This window comes from Vanellus vanellus (assembly GCF_965231255.1).
Source record: "Vanellus vanellus genome assembly, chromosome: 6".
Classification (NCBI taxonomy): Eukaryota; Metazoa; Chordata; class Aves; order Charadriiformes; family Charadriidae; genus Vanellus; species Vanellus vanellus.
The window spans coordinates 68,645,717-68,668,164 of record NC_138911.1 but is presented as its reverse complement, the minus strand read 5'-3'; the positions used below and the strand labels follow the sequence as shown (position 1 = coordinate 68,668,164).

Here is a 22,448-nt window from a genome sequence, read left to right as displayed (position 1 = left end):
CGGGGGATGCCGGGAAGGATCATTCACCGCCGGGGCGGGGCGAGCCCGCCGCCACGCCCCGCCAGGCCCCGCCCCCGATGCGGGCGCCCCCTGCCGGAGCCCGCCGGCACCGCCATTGCGGGCGGGGCGTGTGTGTTTTTCCCTCCCGCGTGGATCCGAGCGGCGTGAAGGGAGCGGAGAGGGGGAAATTCCCGTAGGAATAAACCGCGGGGAAGGATGGGCTGCGGGCGCCCCGGGGGAGGGGGGTGAGGAGCCTCTGCAGTCTCACAGCGGAACAGCTTGGGGCTTGCGCAAAAGAAACAGCAAAAAAACCCAAATAGTTGGAGGAGAACGTCACGCATTTTCCTTCCGCGGGGTCCCAGAAAAGTAATTTCCGTTTTAAGCAACGATCCCTTGCGATAAAGGGCAGTCTGGGTGGCATTTCTGCAATCGTTTCCGCCAGACAAGCAGTGTAAGTAATGATTTCCATAAAAATAACAGCTGCCAAACAGTCAACAATTTTTTTCCAGCAATACCTGTCAGGGAGCTCTACACATGATTCACTGAGTGCCGCAATGAGAGATGAGCAGCAGTTTTATTGCCTTCACCAAAACAAGAGGGAAAACTGTGGCAAATGAGCTGGCTTTAGGAAATTGGTGGTTGCGAACATGAAGTTGACGATGTTGAGAAGCTCACCATGAGCCGGCGATGTGCGCTGGCAGCCCAGAAAGCCCCCCGCGCCCCGGGCTGCATCCCCAGCAGCGTGGCCAGCAGGGTGAGGGGGGGATTCTGCCCCTCTGCTGCGCTCAGGGGAGACCCACTGCTGTTCCCGTCCATCCCAGGGGACAGGACGGATTAGGCAGTGAGCACACGTGCCTCTGTGTTTCAGAAAGGGACGGCAGACACGAGGGCCAGACCCTGTGCCAGCAGCCGGCACTGCCAGCACAGGTGGAGGTGACTCTCGATCACATCCACCTCCCCACCCCTCCTCATCCCTCACTCCTCAGGAGTGCATGAGAAACCACAACAGGGGACCAAAGTCCTCTGCAATCACTTACTTTTCTACATATAATTTAATTGATGCTTCGTTAGGCCTCATTTATTAGCACACTTTATTTCTCACTTGGAGTCGCCTCAGGCCACACAGGTACACTTACTCCTGGCACCATCTGACTGGGCATTGCTGGAAGACCTGGCGTTCAGTGTTCAAACTCCCTGTTTCAGGCTTTTCCTAAGCCATCCCGGAGGGTCATTTCCATCAGAAAAGCTGCAGCCAGTAAGGAGACAGCGGATGTGTGCAGAGATGCAGTTATACCTTGGGACTGGGGAATGCCGGTCTTCAACCGCAATATGGAAAGTTTGGTCCATTCGAGGTAGATATTTACTTCAAAAGGCGCTCAAATACAGTCATGTCCTGGTTTGTGCAACACAGGACTAATTTCTCTTTCAGTAATTTTACTTTGCACTTAGGCTTCTTCTAACACTTGGGAAAACTGCACTTTCAGAAGACTCTAGTGTCTGAATTGGTGAAAATATTTGCTTTACAGCCAGCTATGGTGTGTGTGTTTCAAGGTCTCGGTGTTTTTGAGCTCGCCAGGTGCGGGGACGAGGAGGAGCGAGACCCGGGCACTTGACCCACGCTGGCCAGCAGGGTTATTTCATACCATGAGTGGCACATTCAACATAAATTAGAAAGTTTGCTGGGGAGTGCTCTCTCTCCCGTGACGGCTGCCATCCTGAGAACTCCTTGCCCCGGTGCCGGAGCCCTGAGCCCTTCCCGTCCTCCCGAAGCCGCAGCGCTGGCAGTGTCCCACACTGGCTGTCCCCTGCTGGGAGTGCACAGCCTCCTGCTGATGGCATGGGCTGAGTGTAACCCTTGTGTGTTTTGTATTGCTATCGGGGTCGATACTGGTTCTTTAGTTTTGTTAATTATCTAGTCTTATTCTACTAAATCCGTTTGTATTTCAACCCTCGAATATCCTTGTTTTCCCGGATCCCCCTTCCCAGGTGGGGAGGAGTCATCAGGTGAGAGAATAATTGTCTAAACGAAAATAAATTGTTGTAGGTTCCTCAAACCATGGTAAGGGACCATCACTGCTTCATCTGTTACACCTCCCTGGCGAGGCAAAGCTCTGCAGAATTACAGATGCTTTGGCATCAAGTCTACTAATGCCATTCATGAAGGAGATCTGCTTCCCCACAAGACCACTACAAGCCACCAGGCTCACCCAGAACAGAGGAATTTGTACTTTGAGACACATAAATATGCACTAAGGACTCTACCAGGATTATGCCGTGGCACTGTCCATGCGGCACCTGGGCTGGCCGCCACAGTGCTGTCAGCAGCACCCAGGTCACCGCAGCAGTAAGATTTCCTTCCCAGCACTCCTGCTGTAATGGATGCTGATGGGTTTGGATTGGGATGCATGATCCGTTATTAGCTGAAACATGGGGAAAGAAGAGGGAAACAAACGGTCTGTTGTATACCTGTGTAAGCAACGGTGTTGCTACGTTGCTAATTATATCTGCGTCCCTGTACAACAGAACGTTGCGCAACAGGGATGTGTCGTACAAGAAATAAAAAGGTGTGTCAGCCGTGCACTTGTATTTGCAATTAATACTGGTTCTGCCTGAAGGAATACAACGTTGCTTGCATACCATTCAACTGCAATTATCTTGTCAGGAAAAGCGGAAGGCGGCAGTAATCTTGCACAACAAAGATTTGCTCATTGAAGGATTTCTTGTAGTATAGATTGTCTTTTTAAGATAACACAGAAGGAAATTAAAAGCAAATTCTGTAGAAAAAGGGTCTAATCAATTCTCATTTCATTCATTTATTCGGGATCTCAAATCAAACAACAACTGAGTATCTTCTCAGAACTTAATCCAATGAAACTTTGTAAACAACGCAAGGAGGACACAGTGGAGATCTGGGGACGGCCTACAGCTCTTAACGCACTCTCCTTTTAGCCTGGGCTCACCGAGTTTAATCCTGACTGAAATCCCAAGGGAAAATGTCAGGGTCTGTTCACTTCATCTTAAATCCTTCTCAAGTATTTGTCCTTATCGGAAAACAGTCATGTAATCAGTCATAATTCAGCATGTTCCAGTCTGTTCATCAGGAAGATTTAGCTGAAGAAAGAAGAGTCTGGTGGGTCATGACAACAGCGCTTTGGCAGGGAGCTGGGAGGGAATGTTTACACAGCAATTTCGCTGAATTATCATGGTAGAAATCCATGGGGTAACCACATTCTTCAACACTAAAATTAACATCCCTGGAGAAATAGCCATTTCAGTTACAGATATCAGGGAAGAATCTAATAGTATTAAACTCGGTAATAAAAATCCTGCTGACTTCAATAAAGACTTCGCTTACTGGGTTTTACAGAGATGAAAATCTGAATATTTCTCTACAGTTTAGTAGAGGCTCTCCAACTACCTCTGATGTCATCTAGCAGAGGTCACCTTTCTGCACACCTTTTAAACACATGTCAGAAGCAGCAAAAGCACACAGTCTCCCCACCCACTTACCTCATTTATGCACTAACAGACATCAGGATGGAAGGAGCCAGCTCACTGCTCAATCTTTGATCAGCAGGATGAAAAGACCCCTGGACTTGCGAGCGCACCAACTTCCTTTCTGAAACAGCAAATATCCTTTCCTGTTGTGCTAATTAACTCATCTTTAGAATCCCTGTTTAGACTCTACCATTATGTATGTAACAGCATAAACAAATTGTTATAAATTCCTCTGCACATGAAATGAACTCGCAAGAGAAACAAGAATCACATTTAAAACTCAATTTCAAAACACAGACGCTGCCAGGCATCTCACCACATCTCATTATGGAATCCACTCGTGGCCTCAATCCCTCCAACATTTACCGTCAGATGGCAACAGTTTTATTTTAATAGGCTAAATACTGAATACTCAACCTGTCCTTTTAATAACAGGGTTTGTTTTTCTCTTGCTGTGTAGAGCTCCTATTAATGGTTCTCCACACAATCCTGAGCCCGTGGCATAACACCAGTGTGCAATCAGGCAAAGGGACCAATAATTGCTTTTTCAAGAATTATTTTATTATGTGTTTCAGGATTCAGCCGCTCATTAACAAAGGAAGAGCGGGATTTTCCAAAACATTGTGTGTTAGCCTAACTGTAGCAGTGATGACTCCAAAACTGTCACCCTTAGTCCTTAGCTCTTCAAAAAATAACTTTAAATTCTGATCCAAATATAAACCAGTGTAGCGATATCAGCCTGGAAAACAGAAGCTGAAACCATAGTGGTAGCAATTTAAGATGGCGTTACGTCTGGTACCAAATGGCAACACCTAAAGAAGTCTCCCGTGTTAATTATTTCACTGCTAATTGTTTTAGCAGAAACCCTGTCACTGGGAAGATTGCGTCCAGGTAGAGTCAGAGCAGCTACTCACTGGGAGAAATGAGGCATTCAGTCCTCCATCAGCAATAACACCATTATTGCTTCTGCCCCAAAGGAGGGAAGATACACGCAACCTCCGCTTTGTATCAAAAGAAGCTGTTCAGGGCTCGGTTTCTTGTCAACAGCCAGAAGACACAGCCCACTTATCACAACCTCATGCTTCCCCCAAGCAGCTCTTGCAGTCCCCAGCAGATCTGCAGCACGCTTGAAAATCTGGGAGGGAAAAGAGTCAGCACAGGACACAAAAGGCTTTGGTCTCCCTGTTCTCCTACAGACATCCCGTGTGACCTTGAAGTACTGCACCTTCAGACTCAATGTGCATTTACACACTTAAATCACACTAAGTAGGATTTCAAAAGCCTTCATCTACATCTAAATTCCTTTACAAATCTTGTTTTTGATCTCTCCAGCTATATCTGTATTATCAAATCAGCTCAAGGCTCTACCAGTGCTAGAAATCCACCCTCCTGGATGTTCTTAAGATTGAAGTCCTGCCCCGCACTGGCTCTGGATTGGTACAAGTTCTCCCATCAGTAGCCTTGGGCACAGGGAGCAGGGTGGGGTGGTTGGCTCACACTCCTCGTCTGCCTCTCCAGGCCCCGTGGATGAGGTCGCAGAGCCAGTAGCTCCAACATCTTAAGACTAAACTGCAGCAAGGAGAGCAATAAAGGCATCGACATAGGAAATAAACATGCAGAACTCTCTGTAAAATCAGATGAGCTCTGCTTCACCTCACAGACATGGAAAACGGGCTTATGTTAGACTACTTACGGGCCTTGGAATGGGGCCACCTAAGGAAAACAGGGCCGTTAAGTGGATGCATCTATTTTTCTATTCTTCCAGTAATACACTATACAATTTGTTTTGTACTTCTGAACCAAACAATTGCACATTCACAGTTGGAGGTAGGGTATAAATATTGTCTCTAGCTGATCCCTTGATCCAGTCGTCCTAGCTGAATTAATCACATTCGCAAATCAATCCAGGATTTGTTGCTGTCGGAGCAGATGGCCAGGCAGACTGCATTTGCGAGCAAGGCGGGCGTGTTCTCCTTCCAATTATCCAGCAGCATTTTCCAATGGCGGATATTTAAAATTAGACATTATTTTGAAGAAATGCTAAATCTCTCTTCTTTCTTATTCAGCTCAATGAGGGCACTGACCCCTAACTTCCTGCTCTACTTCTGCCCTCTAAAGCCTTAGTGAAAGCGTAGGATGGCTGGTCCCCCTTTCCCTTTCAACTGAATATTTTCTGCCCCATTTTCTTCTGCTGTCTTCCCATTTTCTGCAGAAGAGAGGTAACAACAACAGATGCTGTTTGGCATGGGGATTTCAAGGGTGCATTATATTAATTGTCAAGCCCAGTACTGCAGAAAAGGGAAGAGAAGCTGCATTCATGCTACTAGCTGCCTGCCATGGCACATAACAGCAGGAACGGTTAACAGTGTGCCTTTCAAAAAGCCTTGATGGGACTTCCTCATCGCAGTAGTAAATTTGCCGTGAAAGACAGTCATGCTGTTTTCCCAGTGTTCACATCTGTTCTGCATTCAGAGTCTTTCTGGCTGATAATTGCTCTCTTCTCCCCTCTGTCTCCTGCTGAGGAACTGCTAGAGCTGTCAGGGGAGTTTCAGCTGAGCTCCATCACGTTCTGTATGAGATGTCTCCCTTATCACCAAAGGTGAACAAGGTTAAGCGACAGTATGTTTGCAGTCCCTGAAAGAATGAAACATGACAGAACAATTGGGAGGAGACAATCCTCCTGTGGTGTGACAAAACAGACCACACTGATTAACTACCTCTATGCAAATGTATTAAAATAATCTCCTTCACTTTATGGGCACGTTAGAGAAAAGACACAGAGACTAGTCAAGGCAAGGCTGTACAAGATACTGCACGCACACGCTGCAGCAGACAGCCTGTTATCCCCACAAGATCACATAATCTTAGCATCACCGAAAGGAACAGCAGATATCGAAGAAAGCCTGCGAGAACTGGGAGGGGAATGGTGACCAAGTTTACACAGATGGGAATACAATTTTACATGCCAGTAGTGCCCTAACCACTACCAGAGAATATTCACTGTTTAGCATTTCACCATTTTCCACAAAATGAAAATTGAGTGTTAATAGAAAAATTGAGGTATGTAATTGCTCAGCCTTGTGCTCAACTTTATATTGAAAAGTCCTGGCAGATACAAATTTGTGTTAACTGAAGAAATTAAAAGCTAATGCCAGGGTTCCTTGTACTTCAGGATTGTTGTGTTCATTGAAACACAGCTGGAAATGAAGTTCCCAACGCCTTGAATACTGCACAAATGAAGGCAGTCCAACACCTTATACAACAACTCAGAGAGAGGGAGCCAGTTCCCCAAGATTGATGGTTGACCCCCAGCAATATATTTTGAGAACTAAACCTCCTTTTCCTTGCTAAGTTGCAGGAACCTATATGCCTGCATATCTGGCAGTTCAGAACTGCTCTTGAGGAACACCGAGGGCGTCCTCTCAGATCCCAGAAAAATTTTCTCTTCCCCAGCAGATACAATTTAACCTGTGTACCCAGACCTGCCTGGAGACCAGCTCAGCACACAGGACTGATTCCTTGGGCTCAGTACCCTTCTGGAAGAGATGGGGAAGCAGCAGCTACTCCACAAACTTGGTACCACTTCCACAGCTCTTCCTTTGCTGTGAGAGAGAAGCAGTTGCCTGCCCTAAGGGAAGACCCTGCAGAGAATGACTGCCACCAAACTAGAGTCATACGTGTAGAAGCAAAATCCAAGAACTCCAGCACTGAGATCTGTAAGCCCCTCTGTGCAGGCTTTTCTACATGAAGCTGAGCATGTTTGTTTTTCTTTTTCTTACCAGCCATATCTTAGAAGATTGATAAATCTTGTCTTATATTCTACCATAACACAGGAACAATCCAACTAGACCAGGCCACAGCTTTGTTGGGTCTCTACAGCAGCTAGTGTGCCTGCAGCTACCAAGAGAGGCGCCTTAGCCAATCTCTGCAATATCCCCACGCGGCTGAGGTCTCCTTTGCTGCTGCAGAAAGCCCTGGGGGGCATCACCAAAACTGCAGCAGACATGACTGTGCAAACTAACAAGTGCAGGGGATGGCCCACCTGCCACATGTCCTCATTTTTGTTCCAAGGGGTGAGGTCCACCTTAAATCATCACCCCTACCATAGCAGAATAAACCCCAACCACTCTCACATCCACAGGGTGCCTCAGGTCTCTGTCCCACAGCCTCCCTGCCAGCTCTCCCACTGAAGGCTGCTCAACATCCAGCCACTCTGCCTCTCAGTTTCATCACATCAATATCTTACCTGCCTCACCCTCGCATGCACCCAAACACAACATGGCAGGACCTTTGCCTGTGAGGAGCAGGTAAGAAGACCGGAGTACAAACTGGCTCCCCCAATCAATTCCACGACCCATGGGGGATACAGAACAGCAGGCATAGGCATGCTCACAAGACCCTTTGACTTGTGTCCCTTTCACTGCCAGCAGTGTGGCACACACAGGCAGCAATTGCCCCAGCTCCTCCAGAACCAACTACATTTCTCTTCTTCTCTGCATTACCCCAAAGACCCTGCCAAATCAAGGTATCGCCTTAGCAAACTCCTTCTAGGCCTGGGCAAGCCATCTATTCACACACCTGGAAGAAAAAGCACCAGATCCGTGTGATACTCAGCCTACTTGTACATTGCAGATTTGTACTGCTGCACGTTTTCTATTTTGCTTCCCATTTCCTTCTCTAGCTTTCATTTAGTGCCCTTTTCATATAACTATTACAAGTCAATGACCTTTCGTGAGTGAAAGCAGCTGCCCTTCATTTCATATCCCTAGATCTCCTTGTAATTCTCTTTAGTCAGCTTTTGTTTTTACTGTCTCAATGATTTAGCAGTACCAGTAAACTATCATCTCATTTCCTAGTGAAGCATACTCAATGAACAACAGAGAATGCCACAGGACTCCACAGGTGACATCCTGCTCTGATGCGAGTTATTTATTCCTTTTCCCCCTCCTTCCCTTTAATCAGCTGTTCTTGAGAACCACTCTTCTCTCACATCAGCTTAGGTGTTGGTTTGGTTTTTTGGTTTTGGTTTTTTTTTTTTTTTCCAGAGCTTTTGGCAACAGATTTTTTTGTATCATACTTCAGTGACCAAGATGCCATTCAAGAGGCACCTGTGCTGAAGCAGCTGTGCATTTCCTCCTTCACAGAGTGCTCTCACCCGAGAGAGAAGGGGTTTACTTCTATCATGTCTAATCTGTGGCCAATTAATACTGCTTTCAACATTGGCAGAAACAATGTATGTCAGCTACTGAAGCTGAATTCCTCAGATTATCTTTAGTAGTTGGGTGTTTTTTTTTTTTTTTCCAACAATATAGGAAAAAAAGAAATCTTCAAAGATCTGGAAAGGAAGAAAAAGCAAGAATGAGGAAAAGGAGTGCTTCAATCAAATTAATCTAGGGGTCTCTTGGGCAGGAAAGAGATGAGCGAATGACTGCGAGAAGGAAGAGGTACAATCAAGTTCCTCTGACTCCTTTAAGCGTCGGGGTCTCCTTGACAACTACTCTAACATTGCTCAGTTGGCACCTGCACTCTATATTGTATTTCACAGCTCCAGGTTACACCAGGAGATGTGACCTTGTGAGAGAGGTGCAACATGGAAGTCTAAGTGGCATTTTAGAATGAAATCGAGACCCCACACTGTCTGGCAACTTGTAAGTATAGACACTGAGTTCTGTGACAAAAAGGTGCAAAACAGCGGAGGAGGACAGCAGTTATCCCACAGTACTCCATCAGCTGCTGTCCTCTCCTCTCCCTTACTGCCACCCTTCACAACAGATGGAGAGAGGAACTATTTTCGGTAGAAGAGCAAATGAGGTAGCACATTCAAGACTGAAGACCACACTGCAACTCCAAAGCAAACTCCAGGAAGCTGAGAAAAGGAGGGAGGTCATACCTAGTATTAATAGCTTTTCCCCTGTCAGACACCCATGCTAGATGTACTACTTTGCAATTAAAACAGGGCAACAGAACTTCTTAATTAAACATTTTATTTAAACCAATACAAGCACCATGCTTAGCAAAAAAAAAAAAAAAAAGATTTGGTTTAAAGTAAACATGCAATGTGAACTAGCAGAGACTAAACAGCATATGGAAGTTGTACTGGTTACTGATATTTTCATGGAATTGCCAAATTCTCAAAACTGGCTGTGAACCTCCCGCACCTTTTACCACGCGCAGCACTGGTGCCAACCCCAGTATGTCACAGTACACACGCCACAGAGTCTGGATCATGTAACAAAAGCAGGAGTTTCACTGTCCCCCTTGCCACATCCCATCACACCTCCATTTCAGTTACTAGATGTATGTATCAAAAAAATCGTTTCATGACATTTCTCTGAGCGCACTAAAGTGAGGAATTAAACTCCCTTGCTTTTGCATGTTTGATTCAGACCCCCGTTACCAGTTGAACATTGTTTCTGGCCTAGCTATTTTACAGTTAAAGATACAAAAATGTAATCCTGGTACAAATGCATAAGATGCTCCTTTGGAGAAGTGAAAAGGTGTCAACACCCACATTATTGCCTCCTTTGATAGATCAAAACAGCATTCATGATACTAGAAACACACTTAAACCATCAAGTACCAGCACTTAATATTTTTTTTGTTAAAAATATTCAAACAATACAAGTCCATTTTATGGGCTGACATGCAAACTCATGCTTTAATTCATCTTACCGTCAATTAATAGGATTACAAGAGCTGTATCCCAGCCATCTACTCAATATTTAAAGTAAACCAGATTAATTGTGGCAGAAGTCTCCCTCTGAGAGACATTTAACTAACTCCAAGCCAAGGATTTTATGGCCAACTTACTAACTCCTGAAAAATAGGAGTTCACAATGGAAAATGCTGACTCTCAGACCTTTAGCTACAAAGGCTCCCATAGGTTGCATTGGTTAATTTATGTTGTCCTTTAGTTTGAACCCTCTTTAGAGATTTGAAAATTCAAGACAAATGTATGATTACAGATGGGCAGCTAGTATAGCACAGTCAGAACATACTGGCCTTCAGAACATGGACACGTCTGCCTCCCACTGATCGTAAGGGGAAAGCAGTATGAAAAATACAGTTCTAAAAATAAGGTGGGAAAAGTATGTTATGAAAACAAGTATGATCTGTGCAGGAAAGATTTTGACATAATGTCTTTGTTCAATCAAGTATTAGCACTACCTGTATCTCAAGAGCCTGGCACAGTAAGCAGCAGACAGTTGTGTCAAAACACTGCCTTTTAAAACAAGGAAACCACAAACAAGCCTAGAACAGCAAACATCCTCTACACACTCATTCTCCAAGTACCTGCACCTGCTTTCTCACTTCCACAGCTCGGAGAGGGGAAGGAGGTACAGTTTCCAAACAAGGCTGTTTGAAGAATAATACCAGTGGGCTGAGCAGCATCAACATCACTTTTCACAACAAAGTGGGCTTTAACACTCTCATCAGGATTCATTTGCTTTCTACAAGACTTGAGGGGCAGCACTCAAGGCAGAAAGTCTTAAGTGGAGGCCAGAAGAACATCTGAAGTGAATAGAAAAGAAAGACTGAAGATATAGTCATAAGTAGCATTATTTTCTTGGCAGAAGGTGGAGTGATCCAGAGATGAAGAATCAAATTCAACCATTTGACTGCAGCAGCTCCTCCCTTCTCCTCCTGAGAGAGACAGGCCCCTTTCACAGTTATTTTTGTCAAGACCTGTGTAAGCAGCAGTTGGATGCTGGCAGCCCACCAGTGTACAAAGTACAATGACAAAGATTATTAAACCAGTTTTCCCCACTGAAAATCAAGATGAATGTTACAAGTGGCAGCTTCTGTCTCACCCACACTGTACTTTGACATGCCTTACCTTTAGCACAATGCCAACAAAACAAGATTTTTGCTGTTTAAAGACTGATGCTTAGAATGATGCTATTCTTTAAGCCAAAGTCTTTTTTATACAAGGTCTGTCACAAAAGACATTGTTTTTATTGATCTGTAGTACAAAATGATCAAGCAACAGTTTCATAATCAACATTTTTTTTTGCCCAGGGAAATGAAATTGTTTTTCCAGTTCACTACGTTAACACAGAAATTTAATTTTAATTACAAGCATTTCTTTCCTGCACTGAAAGATCAATTTAATTGGATCATTCTAACATGTATTTTGAAAAGCTCCTCTCAAGTCAGATTTGTATAGAAATAAATGAGCAGTAACATCAAACTAAGAAGAGATTTAACAACACTGAGGACCTCTGCAAATGAATTCCTGTGATCTTAGAGGAATTAGTGTTTTAACACTAACACAACATATGTTTACAAACGAAAAATAAACCTTCTTTCAGCAAAGGTTTCACAGCATGAAATACTGGCCTCCAAATTTAACACTGCATTCCTTCTCACCGAACAGATTTGTTAGGGCAGCTGTATTTTAAGGTATGTTATCAACAGGAAGCTGCTGTTACGCAGATACTTATTCAGTAGCACAACAAACACTCATGAGCAAGATAGTGAGATACTGCCACACGAGTACTCCTTTTGCCACTGCATGGGCTGAACATGTCCCATGTCGGACAACTACTCTATTCAATATAAAACAGACCTGTAAAAAGACTGGTCATTTATAAAAGTTAAATACTATTTTCACATTAGAAGATTTGCTGTTTCAAAGAGATGAACCGTAAGTAAATGAAAATCAAATTATCACTTCTGCAAAAGCTTTATCTGGAATGTAATTTTGACCAACAAGCAGTTAAGAAGTTAGAGACTGTAATTAAAGTACTCAAAAGCTATGTGTGGCCAACTTTTATAACAAGAGATATAAATCATTCATTATTATGAAAAGCTTTGACCTCCCAACTCCTACAAATGGAGCAGATGACTGGAATTTCAAAGAAAATGAGGTTAGCTTTTTTCTTTTTAAACAAATGTCAACTGCAACACTAGGCACTAGGAAAAAAATGTTACTTGGATTCTTTACCAAAGTTTTTACCAAATTTGTAATAAGTGGCAGTGTAAAATTCTCAAGTCATTTTAAAGCTAACAAATTAAAGGCACACAGTATTAACAGGTGTTCATATAACAGGAAATGAGCAAAGAGGTAAACTTCTTAACAGTGTACTAAGTTATATATGCAAGACATCTGGTACAAGAGTAACCAGAGTTGTAATTCAGCCCTTAGTTATCACCTAGTTCCTGTAAGACTATATTAGCATGAGAACTGGACAGTCAAAGCTTTGCCCTGAAATTTAGAAAGATTGACTCAGTCAACCGAGGAAATACTGGAATGACAAAAATTTGTTCCAAGAATTTGAGAAAGTTCACGTGGACTCGATGGAAAGTTAAATGGATGGATTTACTGTAGAAGGGTTTTATCTTTTTAAAACTAAATGCTTCCAGGGAGTAGTTTTCAAAATTGAGAAGACATTAACTCAAAAAGTCTGAACAGTAAGTGACAGTACACAATTTCTGCATATAAATGGCTAGTATATGTCATAAGGATGCATTTGTAGCTCAGAAAAAGTTAGCGTCAGCTTCCAGATTGTTTGTAGATAGTTATAAATCCAGAACTGAACTATTTTAGTTATAGAAATATTAGTCACAAGAGTGCAAAAGGAGTCCCTGCAGAGGAATATTCCCTTTTAACAGGTACAAGTAAGGAAACACCTGCAAAGATTTGTTACTTCAAGGAGACAGACCTGCTATTCTTTGCACAAACTTTGCACAAGAGATATACTGCAGGAGACAGATGTAAATACAGTGCATTTTTTAGATGTAAGTATTCATGTCTGGTTCCAGTATTATCAGGATGGTACATAAATACTTATTACAGAGGTTTTCTTAATGGAAGAAGCCCAGTTTCTCACGCAGCCATTCTTCAGTTAGGTCTTCTGTATTTCTTATTTCAAATACCTAAACAAAATTGCATTGCATAAATTCTTGAGGTGATGGTACTTGAAAGGGATAAGCATACAATGCAATCAATACCTTTCCACACAAGTTGAGCCATAATAAACCAGTAACCAACCTAGAGTTTTCATGTGCTTTCTTGAAAGGATTGGTTAATATTCTCAAGTAACATCAGTAACATCAGTGGAAAATAACCAAGACTAAGTGCCAAGGAATATTACTAACTTGAATAAGAATTCCATAATTCCTATTTCTAGACTTCATTCTTCTCCTTCAAGAATATGCGAGAACAGCACACGTACTACATTTTAAAGTTACTCTGAAATGGCACCATCTCATATGCAGTATCTCAGCAACAAGATTGTCTATTTGAAAAATACAAATTAACTAACTTAACCTCTGGGCTGAATTAAGCCCAAAGTTCAGGAAGTTTGCTCAGCCCAAGATACAGTGACTCCTTCTTTGAACTGAACTAAATCCATAGTAGCACAGTTTTCCCTGTAAGACACAAGCCTGGAATACCTCAGAATAGAAAACTTGAAAAAAAAAAAAAAAAAAAACCAAACCCAAAAACCACCAAGCCAAAGCTTTGTGGAAGTCTAAACGGTCCTTTAAGATAGCCTTGAAGCAGAAAACAAGACCAAAGACACCAATATACTCTTTACATTCCATATGGGCAAGTAACTGTTTGAGGTTTTTTGCCCCCCACCCCTTTTTTTTTTTTTTTTTTTTTTTAAACATCCTTGAAGAGAGGCTAAGTTAATTCTATATCGCTAACTGGAGTCTTTGAGATGCCCACAAATGGATCATCTTTTCAGAAGAGTCAGGTAAGTAAATTTTACAAATCCACAGGCCTTCAAAAGCCTGGCAATGAAAATAAGAAAAAGATTTTGCTGTTACTACTCTGACAACACTGAAAATAAAGCCATGTCAGCACTAACTCAGTTATCTGCCCTTCTAATGGTACAGAGTATATACCTGCTAAAAGCACGCTCAGGCCAACAGAATGGATGGGATTTTGTAAGACTCGCAAAACAAGCTTCTCAGTGAACTTGTTGTTTGGAATGAACTTCCTATTTAGTCCTGTCCTCAGCCATTTTACCATTTTAATCTTCTTCAGGAAACAATTCAAGTTTTGTATCTTTTCTTCCTCATTTCCCATATTTGCTGGAGTGGGCTCTGGACACTGATTGTATTAAGACACCAATCCACTACTATCAGTTAATTTTTTTTTTTTTTTTTTTTAAGTAAAAGATAGGGGGAAGAAACAAAATTCAGTTAGAAGAACAGAAGAGCTTAACAGAAGCCAAGCTAATATGCAAGCCACTGAAAAAGTAACAGGATTCAGCTGAGTCACATGCAGAAATCACGCCAGGAGGAAGTCACAGCATGAGCTAAAATGAAACATGGCTCAGTGAGTGGCAAGAATAAAGCACATCTGAAGAGCAAGTAAGCAACCCCAACTGGAGATCGGCTATCCTTCAGAAGCTTCTGAAGGAAAATGATCATGGACCTCTATATCCACTCCTAGGCCTTCATTCAAAAGTCTTTCAGACTGAATTTCCCCCACTTGACAGCCAGTCCCCAGGTTTTCACCTTCTCATCAACTCCTCCTTCTCCCTCACTGAAAACTGCCTTCCTCCTCAAGGAATTCTTCTGTCAAAGATGCTAGAGTTCTCAGGTCTCCAAGATGCAGTTTCAACAGACTTAAAAAAAGATTTCTTGGGCTGTACGGAATGCTTCTACGGTCTTATCTTCTGCTTCCCTCTTATTTACTCCTGTCAACTGACATCTAATTTAAAACAGAGAGCTCCTTTCTTACAAGGTACAGCTAGAAGAGGTAGAAGCTCACAGTGCTCTTATTGCCCCAATATACATTATTACTAGGATAAGGAAGACCAAAAGGGAACAATGCTGTTGAGGAATGGTGAAGTCATTTCACACTGCATGAAAAACCTGAAGTGACCACTGACTGATTAGCTTTACTGGTTGAAACTAAAACTTTAAGAACTCTAGGTGCCAATTAAGCAGAGATTTTAAAGATCTCCAAAATGAGAATTAGATGGCAATTTTTTAAATATATATATCTATATGTACCTAGGCCTAGTGAATGCAGGGATTTTTGCTGATCTCCATACCAGAGGAGGCAAACAGTGGATGATTTACAGTAGTTCAGCACTTTGGCACATTACTTATTTTGAAGGCTATGTTCTGCAAGCATATAACCCTGTAAGCCATGCAGCGAAACCAGTCAGCACCACACTGTACTGACTTCAGTCTACTCTTCGGGGGTTGGACTAGATGATCTCCAGAGGTCCCTTCCAACCCTGACTATTCTGTGATTCCCATCAATAAATTCATTCCCCAAAGTAAAGATATCCATCCTACCAATGAATATTTTAGAGAATACTGTTCCTCCTGTACCCTAAAACTCGAGAAATCCCCACATATACTCCTCTCTTCAGCCTTCCTAAAACAGTCTGTTCACTGTAATTACAAAGTCTCATAACACCCTTCTTGCGATACGTTCAAGCAAGACACAAACAGCTTTTGCAACCTGCATTTAAGGGGGAGACAGTTATTTCAACTAGTCAATGATACCTTAGTGAGTTCAGCTGTCTGTACAAGCTTATTCTTGCTTCCAGCATACATCATCTGTTGTTCAGGCTTACATCCTGTAGTTGTGTGGGAAAAGAGAGGTTGTTTAGTTATTTTTGACATAAGATTTTTTTTTTAAAGAACTCAAATTGAAAACTGAAGTCTCCCATTCAGAAAAGTGACCTATTTCTTTATATGCATTATCAGCCTTGCTCTTACTTTCATATCTAGTACTTGAAAAGCATTTCCAGAAGCAATGGTTGTGCAGGTTGAATTGGTGGTCTCAACATGTACCTGTATTTCTGCTTAGAGCTAACATCAAGTATTGCAGCAATGAAACTCAAATCACAACAGCCAACAAAGCAGTACCTCCCACCACTACAGCAGTGTGCTGATTACACTACATTCAATTCTTTGCTCTCTTGCTATTTCTGGAAGATTCCCATGTCTTTCCTAGTTACACTTATACAGATCTTTGTAGCATGTGCCTTTAAGCTGGAGTCAAACTGAGAAAAAAAATCAAGTTAGTTTGAATTTTTTGTTCTTTCTCCTAATCCCTCCCCAAATCCCCTAACTGAATTGGTAGCTCAAAATGACTCCCCCATCCCACCCCCAAACACAGAGCACCTTCAGTCCCAGTTGAAGTTAACTGCTGTTTAGTATCCCAACTAATGGTTCATTGTTTCTGACTCCAGTATAAGTCTAACCACTAGCTTCAGTTTGCAGAGAAATTTTTGAAACAGAAAACATCAAGGAGAGAAAAAAAAAAAAAAAAAAAGGCTTTTCTTCAGAAGTTAAGCAACTTAGAAGTTCAGAAGTTTCTAGATTAGTGTTCTTTCAAATCTTGCCACCCATAAAGAACTAAGCTCTCTTTCCCTCTAAAGTAATACAAGTCTGCCTGCTTTGCTATTTCAGGGTCTCCCAGGTAGTTTCTTACTGCTGTTTTAACTTACAAAACATTTACCCTTCAGAAGAGAAGTAACACCCATAACATTCATACAAAGATTCTCAGGTAACCACAGAAGAGTATGCTCACTAGTTGCTAAACTCTTTTACCTAGTTATTCTAGTTCTGAATAATGAAGGGTAAAACAATGCAATCAGTTTATCTTCTTTTAGAGGATAACAAGGATAATCCAGTAATACCAGCAAGCTACCCTATTACAATTCATAACACAGATGGAAGCCACAGGAGCAATTCAGCTCTATGAGTCCAAATCAAGTCACAGGTTATTTGGCTTCTATTAAAATTACACAGTTCCATACGCAGGTTGTTGCTGTGACACAAGCAGAGGAAGCTACTGCTCTATATAAACTTGGCACAACCCAAGATTAGAGTCTTTCTCCTAGAACACAGTTTGTTCACCCAGCCCTTTCAACTGCCCAGATCTGGGTTAAGGAGACCCTTTTCCTCCTTTTCACCCACAGCTGTGACAGCCCTTCCACAGCATCATTTGAAGGCACCCTCTGTTGCTGCCCATTGCCTACAGGCCCCCTGGAAAACCCTCCTCTCTAATCTCATCCTAACCCTTTTAGAGAGTCCTGTTCCTTTCATGGGTAGACATGAGTTCCCATGCCCTTCTGAGAAGGAGAGGACCTTCTTCCCACTCAGTTACTCGCATCTGAATAGCAAGATGAACAGAGCTGAACAGGTCATATTTTGAGGATTCCCCAAGATTTGCGGAGAGGATGACAGGAAACCCATTAGGTTAAACCTACATGAATAGATGCAGAGTGCTCCAGGCTCCCTTCCTTTACAGAAGGGTGTTGTTGCGCACACTCCCTGTGCTGTGCACACCACCATAGTAGACAGGTACATTTAGAAAGATACACCTTTTGGTGAGCTCAGCCTTCAGAAATGGAAAAGAGATCCTCTTCTACCATACTTCCTAAGTGCCCTAAATGTAAGCCCCAGAGGCAGTGAAAACCTCAAGCAACTAGGGAGACGTGGGCAGATGGAAGTATCTACACTTGTCATGAGCTGATGGTGAGGTTGGAGCTAATGCACTAGAGATTCCTCTCTGCCAAGGAAGGTCTCCAGATAATGCCACAGCTTTACGATGCCTCGCTTCCAGTGGTGTCATAAGCAAATCTAGACTTAAGCATCTGAACTACTATTCGAGCATTAAGCACTCATTTTATCTTCCTTAACAATGAACATTCCCATATTTACAGCACACAGGAGCTACCATTCACAATGTTCACTCACCAACTGGACTGGAGAAGATAAAGCACAATGGGTAAGAAACTCTTCCATCATCATGCTGATACTTGTAACTATACACAATAAATGTTTTTTCTGAGGTTAAAGAAACTAAGAAATCAATGATTTTATTAGGATATAATCCTCAGTTATCAGAGGTTAATGCAGGCACAAAGTCTTGTGTTCTAGAAGATGCTTTAAATTTGATAAGTAGTCGCAGTGTTCTCCTCTTTTCACTTCCATATTTGACTTTCAGAACTGACCCCGCCTGTCTTTACCAACCTCTACCACAGCCGGGTGTGAGGGGTGTCTCAGCGAGCTAAAAATCACCCTTTCCTCACAAATATTCCTCCCCCAGCTTTGTAAAAAGACTTCCCACACCCACCAACAAGTTTCTGGCTTAACCAAAGCCAAATTCTTTCCTTGCAGACTAAGCTCTCATTGTTTCAGGTGTTTTGCTGAATTTGAACTCAAGTTTTAGCTAGGACTCCTACTTTATAGCCTCCTACTGCACTATGGTCATGAAAGGAAAGACTCAGCATGGCACATGGAATAGTGCCAGCCAGCTTTTGAGGATAATGTAGGCAGATATTTTCTTCACTTATAACTTAAGTACCCCCTCTTATTTAATTTAGTTAAAGAGTAATTTACTTAAAGAGTAATATACTTTTTTCCTTTTTTTTTTTTAAATACAAGGATTCTTCCCTAGATCACATGCCTACATCACTCCCAGAATCAGTAACTGCAGCAAAATAGCAAGGGCTACATGCTGAGAAAGTACCAAAGCAGAGCCTAAGTTACAGAGCCACTTTTCTATATTTAGAAGTAGCCACATACAAAACCGGTACATTTTACTCACTTCTTTACATTAACAGCAGCGTGGCTTCCACAAACATTATACAGTCTAAAAGGAAATAAAATCTCAGCGAAGGCTTAAATGTGTCAGTCATTGTTTCAACAAGTGGGACAACTGTTCAGTGCATCATGACAACTGATCCCTAGGTTACCTCACAAATAAAATATCAGTAATGTCACACTACAGGCAAGTATTGGCCTAAAAAGGTGAAGTCCAACTCTGAACATTTTGAACAGCTTCCAGGAGTGAGTAAGACCAAATGCCAGCAGCACAAGAAGGATATCGAGGTTGTCTCTCCGGCAGCTCATCTTTTAGCTCATCGGGAGAAATACCCTGGTAACATTAAACACAAGCAGTATTTGAACAAATGATCTCGCACTTGAAGGTACACTATGAAGACTAAAGCAGAATAATGGAACAGTGAAACAGCTATAAGTTAGATGTATATCTACAGTTGAACTGATAACGATCTCTCGCACAAATTACTACAGCAGTTTAGGAAAACTTGTGTGCTAATAGATTCCTATGACTAAACACAGAATTAATGTTAGCATGAATAATCATCCCTATTTTAGGTATAATGAGTTGAGAAAACATTTCTGGCTCTAGTTGAATATGCTGGCAGCTACCGTGCTTTTCTAACTCTAGTACTAATCAGAAGTAAGCAAGCACACACCAAAAAGTACTTGTTAAAATCAGCTACATAAATGGTGCTTTTGAAAAATGTAGTCCTTCCTCCTTAAGCAAGCAAAAAAAAAAAAGTCCTCATTCTATTCAAATATTACATTAATGTCTACATTCTAGGGAATAAGAGCTACGGTTAATGCTCAAATCCCTGGGAAGGATTTAATTTTGCCCTATGTACCATTAAGAAACACTACATGCTGGGCTGACCTTATTATGCCACCTATCAAATTTAGAGTCTGCAGAGGATTAGCAATCCCAGCTTCTAATTGATGGCAGATCAGCTGAGAGTCAAATATGCAGATCTACGTGGAAACACAGCAGAAATCTCTTCAAAAAGCCAGCAGGTGCCAAAGATGCTTTTTACATAGTTGTATCAAAACAGCTTCAGAAAAACTTTTTTGTGCAGTTAATTAGTCAACTCAATTGCTTCTGCATAGTTCCACTATTAATAGTGCTGTGCTTTACATGCAGAGTGACCATGCATTTAAATAAGCTCATGACCCAAATTAGATTAAGAGTTTGATAACAATTTGAAACTAAGGCAGTACCTTAGAGACAACAATACATTGCAGGCTGAAGATACTCTTATTTACAATTCATTTAACAAACCTCATGCTCCTCATCCAGTACCACCAACTGCTTATCCTTGTCGATTTTCACTATAAATCAAGATAAAACATAGATCAATGTTTTTTTCAATACATTTATACCTTGCATGCATAAAGCTTTTTAACATTCCTCCACAAGTATATTCCTTGTGCTTCCATTCTGCTGCTTCAGTCTAACCCATGACTTCACAAAATCACCGAAGTCAGGAGAAGTGCACAGTCTAAGCACTGTTCATTGCAATACACTCATCTCAAATTTCAAAGACAGAAGTGTCAAACTGCCCTACCTAAAGGGTACAAAATTTACAAACTAAAAATGACTGTGCCTTGACTACATTTTTTACTATTGTTTTACGGGCAGTGGTAGATTCCAAGACACAATTAAGTATAAATACTCTACTAAGAGCAGATGAAGTCTTCTATCATAACAATAGTGTTGCTTTAATGTTAAAATTACAGGCAGAATTGGAAGTATTAAGGTTCATACAAGAAACAGCCTCTTGGCTCACATTTACCTATTACAGTAGCAACATTACATAGGAAGGAAAAAGGAGACAGGATTTTCTGCAAGGTCTTGTGATTTTTGTCAGACATGTTTTTAACTTACTTATAATGGCAGCATTGTTGGTTTCTTTACGAAACCGGAATTTTCTCAGTTTCTCTACCAGGTCTTCAGCAACATCACAAACCACCAGAGATTCACTCTACAAAAAAGGAAATGGCAGACGGGAGGGAAAGATAAATCTTTCTAGTAAACCAGCAAAAATCCCTGTGTCACATATATATGCACATAAACCCTACTAAAGTGGAACTGCATGCACCTTGTCCAAAGTTTCAGAACATACACATAAACTAGAAAAAACATGGATGAAAGCAGTTTTTAAAAACAATAAAAGAACACTTACTGGTTTTAATATGCTTCCTCAAAGCCACACAGTTAACTAGAAATATTTTATTAGCTATTCCTGAAATGGGATTATTCTCATAGGTCTTAGATGTAAACAAATATTACAGTTCATTTGCCAAGACAAGTCCTGAAATAAGGAAGCCCCTTAGAGTGGCAGTAAACGGCTACACTAATTTACATATTTAAAATAATAGGAGCTACTATTAGTATTTCAGAACACAGACAGTAATCAAGGGTCACTGCTTATTTTTACCCACAAAAATATTAACTGAACTGTTGAGATTTACACACACACATACTTCAATCAAAAAGTATGCATACTTTTCCCCCATATGCTTGTACATTGCTAACTCCAAGTTTTCAGATGAAATGTCCATTTAACATATTAGTCATCACACTGAAGATGAGGAAGGAAATGATTATTTCACAAACAACCATGCAGGTTATCTTCCATTACACATGCAATTTTTAAACTGTACCAAGCCCACCACTGCCATTTCCTGAGCAACATTTTATACACACAACCTCTATTGCCACAGTTAAGAGATGCATGCCAGCTAGACAAAGACAAGTTATTTAACATCTCCAGCTTATTCATATTATTGTATTTGTAAATTCCTAAGGCATCAAGGCTTTTGTGCCAAGACAACTGCATTTCAAGACTTCTTAAAAAAAATTGCTCAAATAAAAAAAATAGTTGCAAGATAACCTATCACAAGCTCTACTAAACAACTACTTCATGGAGACAAATCACTACTTACAAATCAGAAAAAAATTACTATTTAAACCCCAAGTCCTGCCTCCTCATATTCAACATCGGCTTGTTTGTGAGATTTTCCACAAAAAGCAGAGGAGTGTCTCTCTTTCCCCACTTCCACAATCACCTTGCAAATATCCTATGTTTGTTGTTACTACTAAAAAAACTTCCACCTTGACCAAATTCTGGCACAAAGTCTCGTGCCTCTGCTTCCTTTTAACAGCTAGGGAGGAAATCAGGCTCTGCTGTGACAGGACAGGTCAGGCACTGTATGTACAGCCTTCATTATTTTGCTTGTTTCCCCTACAGATTGTTCTTGGCTCCCTCTGATCCACAAGTGTCATTAATACCCACTCTCAGTATTTCAGGAGGCCTCTACTTAAAAAAAAAAAAAAAAACAAAAACAACACAAAACCAAAACACAAACCAAAAAACACACAACAGAAATCAGGGCTGCAT

At 41.6% G+C, this 22,448-nt stretch overlaps 1 protein-coding gene across 1 annotated transcript; it reads right to left on the bottom strand.

Moving 5' to 3' along the window:
• Nucleotides 1-9,465: 9,465 nt before the first annotated feature.
• GMFB (glia maturation factor beta) lies at nt 9,466-21,670 on the bottom strand (the record flags this gene model as incomplete). The annotated part of the gene is given in 7 exon segments (XM_082485322.1): nt 9,466-13,377; nt 15,976-16,049; nt 18,181-18,268; nt 19,304-19,363; nt 20,327-20,376; nt 20,933-21,029; nt 21,614-21,670. Coding segments are annotated over 7 exon segments (498 nt in total). The 3' UTR covers nt 9,466-13,305.
• Nucleotides 21,671-22,448: the final 778 nt, after the last annotated feature.